At 36.9% G+C, this 14,233-nt stretch overlaps 3 protein-coding genes across 5 annotated transcripts; 1 reads left to right on the forward strand and 2 right to left on the reverse strand.

The window, feature by feature from the left end:
• Nucleotides 1–840: 840 nt before the first annotated feature.
• On the reverse strand, nucleotides 841–7,317 carry LOC119078308. The gene is made up of 5 exons (XM_037185812.1): nucleotides 6,559–7,317; nucleotides 3,749–4,235; nucleotides 3,515–3,687; nucleotides 3,222–3,400; nucleotides 841–3,132 (listed from the first exon to the last, which is right to left on the reverse strand). The coding sequence occupies exons 2-5, from the start codon at nucleotides 4,111–4,113 to the stop codon at nucleotides 2,992–2,994; spliced, it is 858 nt and encodes a 285-aa protein (XP_037041707.1). The 5' UTR covers nucleotides 4,114–4,235; nucleotides 6,559–7,317; the 3' UTR covers nucleotides 841–2,991.
• LOC119078307 (SPRY domain-containing SOCS box protein 3) lies at nucleotides 5,666–11,509 on the forward strand. 3 transcript variants are annotated; one of them, XM_037185808.1, is made up of 6 exons: nucleotides 5,666–5,853; nucleotides 9,732–9,960; nucleotides 10,023–10,117; nucleotides 10,185–10,405; nucleotides 10,487–10,661; nucleotides 11,129–11,509. In XM_037185808.1, the coding sequence occupies exons 1-6, from the start codon at nucleotides 5,824–5,826 to the stop codon at nucleotides 11,426–11,428; spliced, it is 1,050 nt and encodes a 349-aa protein (XP_037041703.1). In that variant the 5' UTR covers nucleotides 5,666–5,823; the 3' UTR covers nucleotides 11,429–11,509. The 3 variants fall into 3 exon arrangements, with proteins under 3 accessions (XP_037041703.1, XP_037041704.1, XP_037041705.1); XM_037185809.1 differs by lacking the exon at nucleotides 5,666–5,853 and adding an exon at nucleotides 9,366–9,657; XM_037185810.1 differs by lacking the exon at nucleotides 5,666–5,853 and adding an exon at nucleotides 9,381–9,561.
• A 3-nt stretch (nucleotides 11,510–11,512) lies between these two features.
• Nucleotides 11,513–13,086, reverse strand: LOC119078304. Its single transcript, XM_037185806.1, has 4 exons — nucleotides 12,799–13,086; nucleotides 12,597–12,732; nucleotides 12,201–12,541; nucleotides 11,513–12,141 (listed from the first exon to the last, which is right to left on the reverse strand). Exons 1-4 carry the CDS (start codon nucleotides 12,953–12,955, stop codon nucleotides 11,537–11,539), a joined length of 1,239 nt encoding a protein of 412 aa, XP_037041701.1. The 5' UTR covers nucleotides 12,956–13,086; the 3' UTR covers nucleotides 11,513–11,536.
• Between the last annotated feature and the right edge of the window lie 1,147 nt (nucleotides 13,087–14,233).

The following is a 14,233-nucleotide window of genomic DNA, read 5'->3' on the forward strand; positions in this document are numbered from 1 at the left end:
GATAAAATTGAGACATAATCTGTTGGTTCTTGTACTTCATTCGTTAAAACATCGATTTCAGTATAGGATCAACAAACAGAATTGAAAATTTTCAGAGCTGTTTTTGTAGGACGGTGACATAAAGAAATATGGAAGTAACGTATTATCTCCTTAGAGAATCCAAGGTTAATTTTTAGGTCTTTTTTCTTCTAGAAAAAATACCCTATTATGGCCGGTTTGTCTGTCTGTCTTTGTCTTTGGAACCTGGCTGTAAGTTACATTTTTAACGTTGCGGTTCTTGCAACGGATCATCAAAGTACCAAATGAGTCAGTGTTGTAGTGTGCTCGTGGACATGTAATTTGAAATTAAAAATAGGTGCACGGGTGGGAGACGAACCCACAATCTTCACCTGAGCTACCGGGCACACTTTTCATTTCAATCTTTGTACTTTCATATTGTCAATGGTGTAGTGATGCATTTCAACGGTCTGTCTGTTCCACAAATTTGGTAGTTTTGGTAGCTTTGGTTTGTAGTTGGTATTTTTGGTAGTTGGTAGTTATGGTAGTTGTGAGCTGGATTGACATTCAAAATTGCAAAGCCACCATGAGCATATCAACACCAGGCAAATAATAATTATTTGTTATCTGATAACCGATAGCTCAGAGTTGACATTGCAATTTGAAAATTTGGTAGTTGGTAGCTAACTACCAAGGCTATAATAGACTACCAAACGTAATTTTTGGAGGAGAGATGTTGACTATTCGAGAACTACGCACCGACTGACGAAATTATTCTACATGCTCGCCTATTTATAAATAGAAAATTTGGTAGTCGGTAGCTTTGGTAGTTGGTAGTTGCGAGCTGGATTGACATTCAAAATTGCAAAGCCACCATCAGCATATCAACACCAGGCAAATAATAATTATTTGTTATCTGATAACCGATAGCTCAGAGTTGACATTTCAGTTTGAAAATTTGGTAGTTGGTAGCTGACTACCAAGGTTATAATTGACTATCAAACGTAATTTTTGAGGCAGAGATGTTTACTATTCGGAAACTACGCACCGACTGACAAGTATATTCTGACTGCTCGTCTAAGTTTAATTTTTGGTAGTTGACTACCAAACTGGTAGTTGAATACCAAATTGGTAAAACGTTAGTGGAGATGTTTACTCTTCAACAGCTGCATATCCGCCTTGAATACATGCTTTGGCCGGTCTATTCTAGTTTTTTTATTTGTATATAGGGTTGAGTGCTCAGCTCACGAAACTTCCAGACAATTTTATACAAAGTGTATTACACATTCAGTTATTGTAGCAAACCAAAAGCACTCAGAATATCATTCAAATTGTACACTCTTAAATGATTTTCCTTAAATTTCGTTCGTGTCGTTCAATTCGTATGTTCGACATACTCTTTATTGAACTCTCAAAAAATCATTCTCTGCCGCAATCTGTTTCTTAAATCACAATTGGTCCCCAATACGGACCGAATGGAGCATGAAGTACCGTAGACAAAGATTTAAAATGCCTGTTTGCAACGCACTTCAAGCATGAGTGGTACTCTAAATAGAGTATTGAAAATGGACAGTGTATCATACAAACGTAAAACATTGTAACAACATTTTCATGTAAAATATAGAGTACGTTCGGCAGCTGACCACTATGTTCACTCATGCTTGAAGTGCGTTGTCGAGTGCGTTGCTTTTTGATATTTTTTCAAGCTAAATTATATTTTTCTTACTGCTTTGGGCACGTTAAGACTGCCACATTCATATTGTGGTTGTTATTCTCGTATCTTTCATTTGTCATTTAAAATAACATACTAACAGGAGGAACATAGCTTAGATATGAAAGTGGCAGTTCTTACGTGTATACAAAGCTGTACCCTTTAAGCATTTAACTGTGATGCCTCAAGATTAAAGAACCTATCAATGGAGTCACTTCAAGTCACAAAAGTGAAATCAAATAAAGAACTTTTCCTCAAGCTCTAAAATTGTTCTAAATTTGTAACATTCGGATCGGTATTTTGAGTGACCGTAGGGGAAAGCTATCTTTTTCTTGTGTCTTATAACCGGTTCAACCGGTATTAGTTTATGCTAGTCATGGCATAAAAGGACGACTTCCTTGATTAAGTTGGATTTTATGGCTACGAAGGTTCGTATAGTAGTACCGACACATAGACTTGCACACATCAACATCAATTCAAGATAATTCAATTTTGGACTTTTAAAGAGAAAAACTAAAGCTTCGTAATTCGAAGTACTGTTCAACAGGTCATCAGATATTTATACATCAGAGCTACATTTATGAAGAGCACAAAAGATAACTTTACCATCTCTAATCTATGCAACAAGTTTTATTGTTCGGTAAAGTAAAAGCTTTTTTACTGTTTCTAACTATACATTATGCATGGTTGTGCTTGTTTTACGGGATAAATTACTTTACGTAAATACATTGAAAGCAATTTACTTTTACTAATTTGTAAAAATATTTTCATACCAAAATATATTTCAAAATGAACGTCAAATTTTTCCCATTTCGTTTTCAAACATTAACTGCAAAACAAATTAGTTCTACGAAATGTTAATTCTGTTGTATAACTATAAGTTTTTAATGTTTGTGTGGGTTTTAAATGTCACATCTACCATAATTAGCCTAAAACTGTTACATTTATATCACTTACCTTTACATAGTAAAATTACGTCGAAGTTTTAACGAAAATAACTTAATCAGCAGACCGATTTTGCTCGTTAATCAAAGCAATTGTTTTCGATTTGAGTTCCGATTACTATTATAGTTCTTGGTCGAGCAAACTAAAATCAGTTAACCTTTCGTAGAAGGTGACCATGTATCTGTTACTGCTTTTGACCGAAGTCTTCTCGACAAAGCTCTTTGACTTAAATAGTTTTAGCGTAGATTTGGCTGTATACGATTACATTAGCGAGACCTTTATTTTGACGCATCTGTTGAAAACAGACGACATAGCCGCCTCGTGGAAGGTTAACCCTCTTAAATATCTAACTTATCGTACGACGGCGGTGGGGATTCTTCCAATACTGCCTCTGGTTCCTTTGCATTGTCCGGCAATAAAATGGCAATGTGATATGGTGGAGGCTGTGCTGTAGGCTCGCCGGTTAGTTCAACAGTTACCTTTTTGGAAAGTTTTGTATCATTTTTTGCGTCCACAACATCCTACACGTTTAACATCAACACAGTTTAGTGATAAAATAGATGCTTACCATATCCTGGGAATTTTCGGCACGAGCTTCAATAGCAGCCTGCACTTCGATGGGCGGTATGACCATCAGTTCCCTCGGCCGGTTGCATAGTGTACACATTGATATCACGCATCCCATTAAAATTAGTGTTGTACAGATTCCACAAAAAATTAAAAACTCCAGTCCGGTGCCTTGGATCACTGTAAAAGGATATCAATGCAGTTGTACTCAGCATAATGCCAAATTCAATAGACAAAAACTATAAATTCCAAAATCGCTTCTGAATTCACATTTTTGTTCCCATTCAAAATTACCAGCAACAAATACGGTTGTCAATGCCAGAGCAGCCCACATGCCACATTTTAAGTGGGATGGTAATAATTGCGCTTCTGGTCCTGTTCGAACATTTTGCGGCTGTGCTACGACAGGTCCTATTGCCGCCACCCCAAGTGTACCTTGCTCTAGCTCTACAGGGTGCGACGGTCCGCTGTAAAATTATGTGAAATAAATTACGCGGAATGGATATTCGGCTCATTAATTTAGCATACTACTGTGATATTGGATTGCAATTAGTGAGATGAAATGGTTGCTGGTTTTGTAGAACATGCGGTGGCTGAACATGAGCGCCTTGTTGAGCTCGATATTGATTAGATCGAACATTTTCGCGAAGTCTTTGTTGTATTACATCGGCATGTTCATGTTCATGCCGATGGTTATTTTGATGAGTTTCCCTATGTGGCCTATGAGGTCTGCAGTCAACGGCAGGAAAACGATGAATCGGCGTTAACATGGATTTTCCGCCCATTCGGCGTGGATGGTGTCCGAAACCGATTCCAGTTCCCGATAGAGATGCAGCCACTCGTGCTCGTCCGAAACCACATGACTGTGATCGTTTGTCTATCCAGAAATGCATATCGTTCGTTTATTTACCAGAGTTTCTCTAATTCTCAGTCAACGAATTGGCTGTTGACCTCTTATCATTTACTGCGTAGCGGATCGTTGTAGGAAGACGAGCTCGATACGATAAACATTTGTCTAAGGAAAATACATTTTTTTTAGTTATTATTACAACAATTTTTCGTGTGCCGGCAACAAGCTAATCTATTAGAGATGACATTACGTTTCATTATTGTGGTATGCCGGCCAAAGGTTAATTTTATTATCAAATTAATTCAAATCAGCTTCTTAGCACGTAGTGTAATCAATATTACAAAATTGAAATGATGAAAATAATATGAGTTCCGCCACATTAGGTAAATTTTGTTCAAAAAAATAGGAACAAAAATAAACCGCAGATAACATTTCCCTTTTGATAGAAATCTATATTTGTCGGCACCTGCGGTTATTAAGAGGCATCGATGCCTAGCTAAAATTGTAGCCTACATTTGTGCGTTTCGTATTTTATTAGCCTGAAGCTTTACCAAAACAATGAGTTGAGTATAGAGGTGTAAGCTGTTGTGTGAGCTATTAGACAGTTTGCGCAAATGACATATAATTTATAAGTCAACTTATAAGTTGGAAATAAATTATACGTCACATCTTCATACATGAAGTTCAGTAAAATTACTTACAATTTTCCAAGGCTGCAAACTTTAAGAAGGTCAAGCAGACCGCCATTTTATTAGATACTCGGGAACACAACACTCTTTTGATGATTCACCACATCATCGCGGCGACGAGAATCGTCAGAGTAGGTGAATTTTTGTATGAAATCCACCATTTTATCAGCAACTGTGGTGTGTCACCCGCGTATCTGTATCTGCGTGACGTCTCCAAAGTTTACAGCCTTGTAATTTCCAACTTATAAGTTGACTTATAAATTATACGTCATTTGCGCAAACTGTCTATTACTACATGTTATCCATTCGGTCGGCAAGCATATCGTTAGAATATTTACCGAAACCGAATACTTCATTTAATATCAACGCATGTTCAAGAGATTAATGGAAAGTCTTTTACTTCTTTAGTTTTAACATAAAGTTGTTATATGTAAGACCACAGTTTGGTTCATTGTTTCTTGTCGTTTCTGTCGATAACAGATAGACACATTGCAGTTAGTTCATCATTTCGTTGACCATCTGGTGAATCTTTTTGCTAATGTTCCAAGTATTTGTGTGAGACTCTTGATTCTGGAAGTTGATGTTTCCAATTACATTCGCTCAGTTTATGGTGCAATTATATTCAATAATTTTCAACGAACACATATACATTCATATAGATTTTCATAAAGTTGATATTACGACATCCACCAGCCGTTTTTATTGTCGACAATAATCTGAATCTACTTTAAATTGATTGATGTGTTTCTAATTGACAAAATGATAGAACGCAATGTTTTAGCGTGCATTTGCATATTGCAAACTTTGAAATTCAACGTTTGAATCAATTTTAGTTGTAAACAACCACAAGTGATAAACACAATTCAAATATTTGACTTGTATATAAAACGCTAAAACAAATAATTGTTAGCACCAGTTGCCGTCTGACATTCACACACGGCCTATATTTATTTGCTGTTATCTGAGTCGGTGTTTAAGCGAAACTTGACGACATTGATTAAGGCATACAAATCTTTGAATTAAGTTACAATTGAATTTAACTTAGGTTATTATTCGGTGTTTGGATGATAGATGCATATATACGCACTAAAAATGTGAGTACACTCTGTGAGCTAGTTTGGACAGTGGGAAAATTTCCTTCAGTGTAAAGAATTATTTAATCTCTACCCAAAAGCGATGATACTCACGAGGTGATTTTACTCATCTGCCATCGACTACAATGACAAAAATAAGCAACGAGCTCTAGCTGACCGGTTCTTATGTAAAGAAAAGTGTGTTAGAACTAGTGAAGTAAACGATTTTGTATCAATCTGTGGAAAATACTTAGAGTAAAAGAAGTAATAGATTCGATGAAATTATGTCAATCAAATGACTTGACCGCCTGTCAAATGTTTCGTAAAAATACTGTTCCATTTTAAGTTCTGGGCCTCGATTCTCATAAATTCGTAACTCAAAATATTCGTAACTTGACAGTTGAGTGTGCAAAATCCCATAACTGTCAAATTAAAAATTCTTAAAATTACGAACGTATGAGAATTGAAGCCCTGTTTACAAAATTAACGAAATTAATGCAGAAGTAAAAAAGTTAAATTTTTAGTGTATGTAATACTCATAATCGCTGAATGACGTGATAAAGTTTGAACAATCAATGAACAAAAGGTAATTTCAATGATTAAGGAACTAATCAGTTGTTAACGATATGCACAGACCCAGCTCTTTTCACCACATTAGCTCTCTCGGTGTAACGAAAAGAACGTGTGCGCAGTTAAAGAATCCTATACTACATGCACAGAACTTACCTGCACAATATTTTACGATTTTCTCAATTTTCCACATTGAATGTATGGCATTTTGAAATGGTTAATTTCCTTATCATTAATCGCAAAAACAAACTTCTTTTTTATTTTAATCAAACTTTCGTGGCATATTTTGCACATAAACTAGGTCCGTACATTACATTATAGATTTGCGTTCTTATTTTTCGTTTATCAGTTGCGGTAATCAATCGATGCAATTAAAATTGTAAATATGAATGTAATTACAAATCAATGCAAACAACAACAGAACAGCAGGACAAAGTAATCACAATGTTTAAATCACAGACAATTTTTTGATGAATTTCTAACTCTTATGTTATCAGTTTGAGATGCTATCATTTCTCGCGTTAAATAATTCCCAGGTTTCATTCTATTGAAGAAAGGTTTTTTTTTCTCTTCCAAAAACCACTTGATTCACGTCCAGTTACAGTACACACAGCAGGGATATTATCGAGCTGAATGAATATTTTAGCATCGCGATTTTTTTTTTGGTTTTAAATTTCCATTGTCTTTCGTATATTTGATTTAATTTAGATTCTAAACTTAAACTTATCGTTTCACTAATCTCTTTTTTAAAAACTAATGACACGGAGGAAATAAGATTCACTTCAATTTCTAATTTCAAAAATTTTCTAAAATGAAAATAAACTTTTTTGTGAGCACCACTTTTACATCCACCAAAAACATAATGGGCACTTCCCCTACCGACGATTTTGTTTCTGCGCATATCCAGTCATTGAAATTTTCATAGTACGGAGATAACATTCACAATCCATCTGCGAAAACTAGGCACAAAATGAAGTAAACTAACAAACAAAGCTAATCAACTAAAGTCTCTAGTATATCTATCGATAACCTAACATTTTGCAAATGGTGAAGGGAAATCACCTTTCCGTTTTACCGTTAGTTCTATAATTTAAAGATCATTGTCATGCTATCAATGCAGAGATTGTGGCATAAACGTTGCAGAAACGGCAAGGGTACCACACCAAATTAAATCTACTATTTCGTTTGTTAGAAGTATCGCTCAGATGTGATTGAAAATCTGTTACCCCTTTATTTTTATAACACATTCCGCTATATATGTAATACCAATCAGAATTCATTGCTTATTCTAGTCGTTGTTGTCAATAGCAGATGATTAGCCTGCGGCCTCGGGTCACGAATATGATCTCTTAAAAATTGAATTAGGGTTAAGTTTGAGAAACTCTGCTTCGTCATAAGGCTTAAAGTCAGGCCCCGACTGGCTGTACTGGATGCTCCTTTTGTTTTTTGGCGCTCCTCAGACCAATAAAGTTTATCTAGGCGCCTCTGAACCTTTTTCAGCCAATTCGCCCGATGCGCCTTTCGGTAGCCAGTTCGACCCTGCTTAAAGTAAACAGACTCACGAATCGTAAACAAGTAGCAGAGTTTCACAATCGTCTTAATAAATGTAGTTTGCTTGCTAGAGAGGTTATTGCGATTACACATCTGGAGCCTAATAAAGTACTTTGCACTCGACGTCATAAATAAACATTATCCATTATCGTCTGCAAGACCACGATCTCTCTTTCTCCAACTCTAACAATACAAGCAAAGGAACTGTCATTTGGCTCTCCAATTCTTATTTATTTTGTATGGAATATACGTAACGCAGTGGCATATAATAGTGTTAAAAGAGAATGTCAAAAAGAGTGTTCACCCATCGAGCTCAGTTAAAGTAGGTATTGTCTTATTTAGACATGTACTCCGGTCAATTTTTATTGATGGGCTCCGCGTGAAAACAGTGAAAAAGGGTATCGCCCCTTGATTTTCATAAAAACTTAGTTAATTTTAGCATAGCACTAAGCCAAACACGATAGCAGAATTTTCAAGGTGGGCCTCATCGACGCAATCAATGACATAATAGTGGGATAGACAGGCCTTCTATGTAAATATTTTGTTCAAGCGCTGAAGCAAAAGCAAATACGAAATATTCAGTAGTGTGTGTGAGTACCTTAAATTTATGGTACTTACGTATTTTCGTACATATTTTGAAATGTGGGCGCGAAGGAAATTTGCATTTTCACTCTTTCTTCGAAATTGGTTTAAAGCATTTCTTTCTTCTAAAATTAAATATTTATCGAACTGAAATTTATATTTCATGTAAACAATCTCTCACTGTCCCCAAAATTGAACTAGTTTTGTGATTTTCTCCTTTTCGATCGAATAATTTTTTAATTTCTTGACGATCGGAGAATTCAATCAGTTGGCTGAATTTATTTCACGTTCAGTAGTCACGCATAATAAAAGTGTCAGCATCGTCAGTATTCGGGACATTTCTTTTAAAAAATTAAAAAATGTGTTGGAAAATTGTGTAATGAGGTAGTTAGGTTGTGTAATGAGTTTGTGCGAAATTGATAGTTGCAGCTAATAAAAGAATTTTTGTTTAAAGTGGTTCAAGTTAATTTCGAAAAGTCTGCAACAGTTTCACCAAATTGTCAAAATTAAGTGGAATGTGTAAGTGTGTGTGTCTCAAATGTATATTACACAAAGTTTACTTTTGCTTCACGATTTCGTCTACGTAATTCCTGTCTATCCCACTATTATGTCATTGGACGCAATAGTCCAAATTTCTCATATAAATTAGTTTGTAAGGTTGGTGTAATACTACTGCGTCGCAATTATACGTATGAAAAGAGGAGCTGATTTTACGTCTAAAATCTGTTCTAGTGAAGGTTCACTGACATGATTTGCACGTCAGAAAATGATCAGAATGACTAACGAATTTGTGGTGTCCGACCGTTCCAGCATTTACCCTATAGCATTTCTGACACATTTTGTCAACAATAACAAAAAAATTAGCCGCGAACATTCGTGATGTATTTTCATGACACTACTGTTGTCTAACTAGATGCGTGATTGAAATTATCATTAAAATCGAGATTAAAGTTGCTCGTTGGGCTTTTTAATTTTACACTATCGATAAGCGATCTTCCGTTGTAATTGAATCCGGTGAAAATCAATGTGTAAGCCGTTGTGTTGTAAACAGAAAAATTTCCATTACCAACACACGAGCGTCCGGAGTCTGTGTATTACACAGTGTGTCATGTAAATTTAAATGTAAACAAAACCTCGACTCGTTTGGTGTGTAACGAAAATAGTTTTGTAATCTCTTACCTTCACAATATTTACAGAGACTAAAAATGTCACGAAATCTACAGCTGGCCAGACACATTTACAAGAAATCGCAGAACAATCGGTCGCCAGCCTTCTGTAAGTGTAGCCAAGCAGTTGCTGAACTATGTGAATGTGGAGAAAAGGATTCACGCTCCTTAGACTGGCTGTGGCACATTGAAAGTGATGAAGTCTCTAATTTATTGATTTATGGACAAACGGTCGTATTTCATCCAACATTCAGTCAGGGTATTGCGACAATTGTGGTCAAGTAATTTGTTTGGGTTCTAAATTGCATTTCAATGAAACAGGTACTGCAGCCGTTAAAGGTAGTACGAGCCTGGACAAAAACATGATTCATCATTGGGAAATCAAAATTCTGTCCGACATGACGGGCACTGATCTGGTAGAATTCTTTTCTTCACCTTCCACACACCTCCCAGGTGCTAATATCATGACAATCTCAATTTCAGATGGTTGGTGTCGGTACCGACAAAGTAGACCTTTCGTCTTGCAAGTACAAGTACACAAGTCTACTCGGTCTGTGCAATCAATCATGGGGCTATTCCTATCGTGGACTAGCTCAACACAACGGAAGACTGAAATATTATGGAAAGCGATATTCCTCACTCTGTATCGTCGGTGTTTACTTAGATTTGCGTCATCGATGCATCGAGTTTTACTTAAATCGAAGGTTTGTCTTGTCATTGACATTTTTACTATGCATTCGGGACCGATAGATTCATGTCGACGGTTTTGTTTTTATGTTTTGCAGACCGCAAGGCACTGCATATCGTCAAATTAAACTTGATGACGATGCAGAGGTGTATCCGATGGTATGTTCTACCTCAGCCAAGTCCATTGTAAGACTGATTAATGCCACTTCGTTTGCGGAAAATCTTCAATATCTTTGCATGAAAGTCATTAGCAAGGACAGAAATAGTATCGAGGTAAGTGTTTCCCGCTCACGTTGAGCGCATTACTGTGTGCTGCAAAAAAGTATTTTTCTTGGAGATGACGGGGACCTGTTACTTACACAGTGCCAACGTTTCATAGATTGTTCTTGCATGAATCAGTAAGTCGTGCACCAAAAGGCTATGCTCGTCATATGTCGCGTCCAAGGCTTTCGAATGAAAAATTTTAAAGTGCCATTGGTATCGCTTAAGTACTTCAGTTCTGCCACTTCACCGTATAGCCATTTTCAATCAATTTTTTGGCTAGTTTCGCCAGCAACATTCACTTAAAATGTGTGGTGTGTTTGGAAATCTTCTCAGTAGATCACCACTTTTCAGTCGTGGCTTCGGTTTTCAGAGCCTGCAGCCGGAAACCGATTTATTCGTGTTAATTCCGACCACCTGACATTAGAGTCAACATTAGAGCCTACAAATACTAGACTAAAGTCCTTCCTTCGTTTCAGTTCGTCAAATCAGCGCCCGGATTGCGACATCTATGCAACGACTATTGGTTCTTGCTAAGCAAGGAACAATACCAATATTCTGAACGTGACAACGGCAAAGCACTGCTCGAAGATGAAGCGCTGTTGTGCTGCTCGGACGATCAAGAACATAGCAACTCCACCGACGAAAGCATTACCGACGAAATGGACATCTACAATGGCGTCGATTACATTAAGCATCGTAAACGAAATCGAACTTCGTCGTGTTCCAGTGACGACGACAACGATGTGGATATGGAATTTTTCTGTGATCATTATTGACACGGTGCGTGATAGCATCGCATCGGTGTATCGTTCTTTTTACGCAATTTTTGCTTATTAAATGCCGATTGTGTAACGAAACCATGGTAAATTTACTGCACAACACTTTTACTCAACAACTAAATTTGATTGGCTCAATGCCACCTCATTGAACAATTTCTCTTTGGCTAATCGAAGAATGGTCATCTCTTCCAGCAGCTTTTGTTTTTCCGCTTTTAACACCCGAATTTGCATGTCAAGGAATCTGGGATGCGTGCCACATATCCGGCAATTTATGATTTTCCTTTTCAGTCGATTATTCTCTCTCTGTATGAAGCACTTTAATCGCAGCGTTCGTAAACTTTGATTTCCTTGCTGATTCTGATCCGCTGAGTCGCTTAAATTACATTCTTGAGATGGGGACGCAGTTTCAGTGGCAGGGCTGACTTCAATCACTAAATTTTGTTCATTGTCTGATGTATTACAGTCTTGTTCAAATTTGTAAACTTGCAGATCTGTGGCATCAATGGTTTCCAATTGCGCAATGTCACATTCCGTGTACTCCAACAAATGTTCAGGATGAACTTCCACATCAATTTCGACATTTCCATCATCCGGACAATCACTGTACTCATCATATTCGATAACATTTTCGTCGTAGCACAGACCCATCCATTCCTTACTTTCATCATCCATGATCCCATCGTTCTCGTACCGTTCGTCTGTTGATGGACCTATGGAGTAGCAAACATTTTAGATGAATTAATTGAGTAGTACATGCAGAGGAACTTACTCAATCCCATCGATTCGAGAATTTCCTCTTTGCTACGTTCCAATTTGAAGTTGAAATTTTTGTACTTTGCCTTCAAATTGAATAGATCCTTGACGGTGATGGATTTGTTGGTTTTCTTCTTCACGTATTCAATGATTTTCTTCCGATCGATGTGCAGTAACATCATCTCGACGACTTCCTGTTTAAGATCCTCTGGCAATTTCCGTTGGTGTGGTAGATTTTCATTGACAGCACTCGAACAATCGTGATTATGTTCGTTATTAACGCCCACCACTTCCAGATCCTTTCCATCTTTCGACGCACGCAACATTATGAACGAGGGACAATCGTTGCGCAGAGATCTACACGAAATAATCTTCATTGATCAAGTGTCAAGCGGACGTGAATTTGTCTTACTTGTTATTATGTCGTTTGCCCCGGCTACGACTTTTCTTCTTTTCTCCCCCGAACACGCAAGCGTATCTGAGTGAATAGTACTTCAGTCTACTAGCAATTGGACGAGACGTTTTTGTGTGGGCTCCCTTAACTGTGCCTGTAGTCGGATGAGTTTTAGAAATACGCAGAGGAAATAAAAGGATAATTTCTTGAAATTACTAACGAGTATCCCTTCGCCAATAGTAGACAAATGACTCCGAACAATGCAGCTCAAGCCGTTTCTCAAGTTCTTCGTAGCTTGGAAACATTTCCCCAATACGAAATGTGTATTTTCCACTTACTGTGACCAGTTTTTCTGATGTGTTTTCATTCATTTCCATTTTTATCAACGGACGACAGATATTTTAAAAGCGATGAATGTATATTCGGAAGATTTTTTCTTAACTTTCATTAAGTTAGACTTGTCAAAACAAGACAACCCCTTCGGATTTATATAAACAAAAATAATCATCAAAAGGTCAAAGCCGATACCGCCTGCTCTGTTCAATTATTTTGGTTGAAACAGCTGAAAAATTCAGCGCTACTGGCTGGAAATATGTTGGAATTCAATTATGTGAACATATTTCAATTGCATACCATACCCAAGTAGCATTTCAGAAAAAATTACTTATTCGTTAGAATAACGTTGTAGCAACGTTGTCACAACGGTTTTGCAACCGTTGTTGCCCGGTTATAGTTTAACCTAGGTCAATTAACCGTTGGATAACAGTTAAACAACGAAAAAGTTAAAAATTTAAGGTAGAGCAACTATAATTTTTAAGAGCTGCTGACGGAACTTGTCTAACGCCAAACGCCTAATACAATTGAAAATCAAGAAATTTGTGTTTTTTAGCGAAGAATCTACTACTTCTATTGATTATAGTATTCTTAATGTTTTGTCATGCCCGTCATGCCCGCATGTCAGAAAGTATAATTCTGTACATAAGCACTCTATAGACCGTTTAACCTGTTACAGACGGCTGTCATCTGTTATCGACAACGACAGCAATAATTAACGACAAGCTCTGACCGATGAGGTCTTATATAGCAAAAGACACGTTCAAAACAAATGAAGTAAAAGATTTCTGAAATAAATCTATGAAAATCTTCGATCAAATGAAGTAGTAGTAGATCAGATAGTAAGACTGTTAATATGCTTGCCGTCTGTGACAGGTTAAAAATCGCAACTTGGTTAGATTACAGGCCTTACTGATTCAGAATTTCTAAGTCTTTTCCGTGATTTCATTTGAAGGAATTGATAATGAATTTGCGGAAATCTCGGACAACCAAGATTCAAGCCACTAACGGCGCTGCTCCCTAGCGAGTTGACTGATTGAAAAAAAGAGAGAATTTTTTGGTTTTTGCTTGCCTGTGTTCGTTCTCATTAATCTGTCTGGCTGTTCATTTTCCGTTATAGGTACGACTGAGGTGAGAATTTTCCTTTTCCGTGTTAAGTGGTATTTCATGTGTGGTTATAGTGTGTCTGTGTCAGGCAAAGAGTGTTGGACGAAGGTTTTATCACGTATGTGTCTGAAATGTGCAATTTGATGCTTTGCTTGTGAGAATGAGATGATCAATTATTCGATAAGAAGAGTTTTGTTTTGATGTCATTTCGGACC

Source organism: Bradysia coprophila, unplaced genomic scaffold (assembly GCF_014529535.1).
Source record: "Bradysia coprophila strain Holo2 unplaced genomic scaffold, BU_Bcop_v1 contig_248, whole genome shotgun sequence".
NCBI classification, from domain to species: Eukaryota; Metazoa; Arthropoda; class Insecta; order Diptera; family Sciaridae; genus Bradysia; species Bradysia coprophila.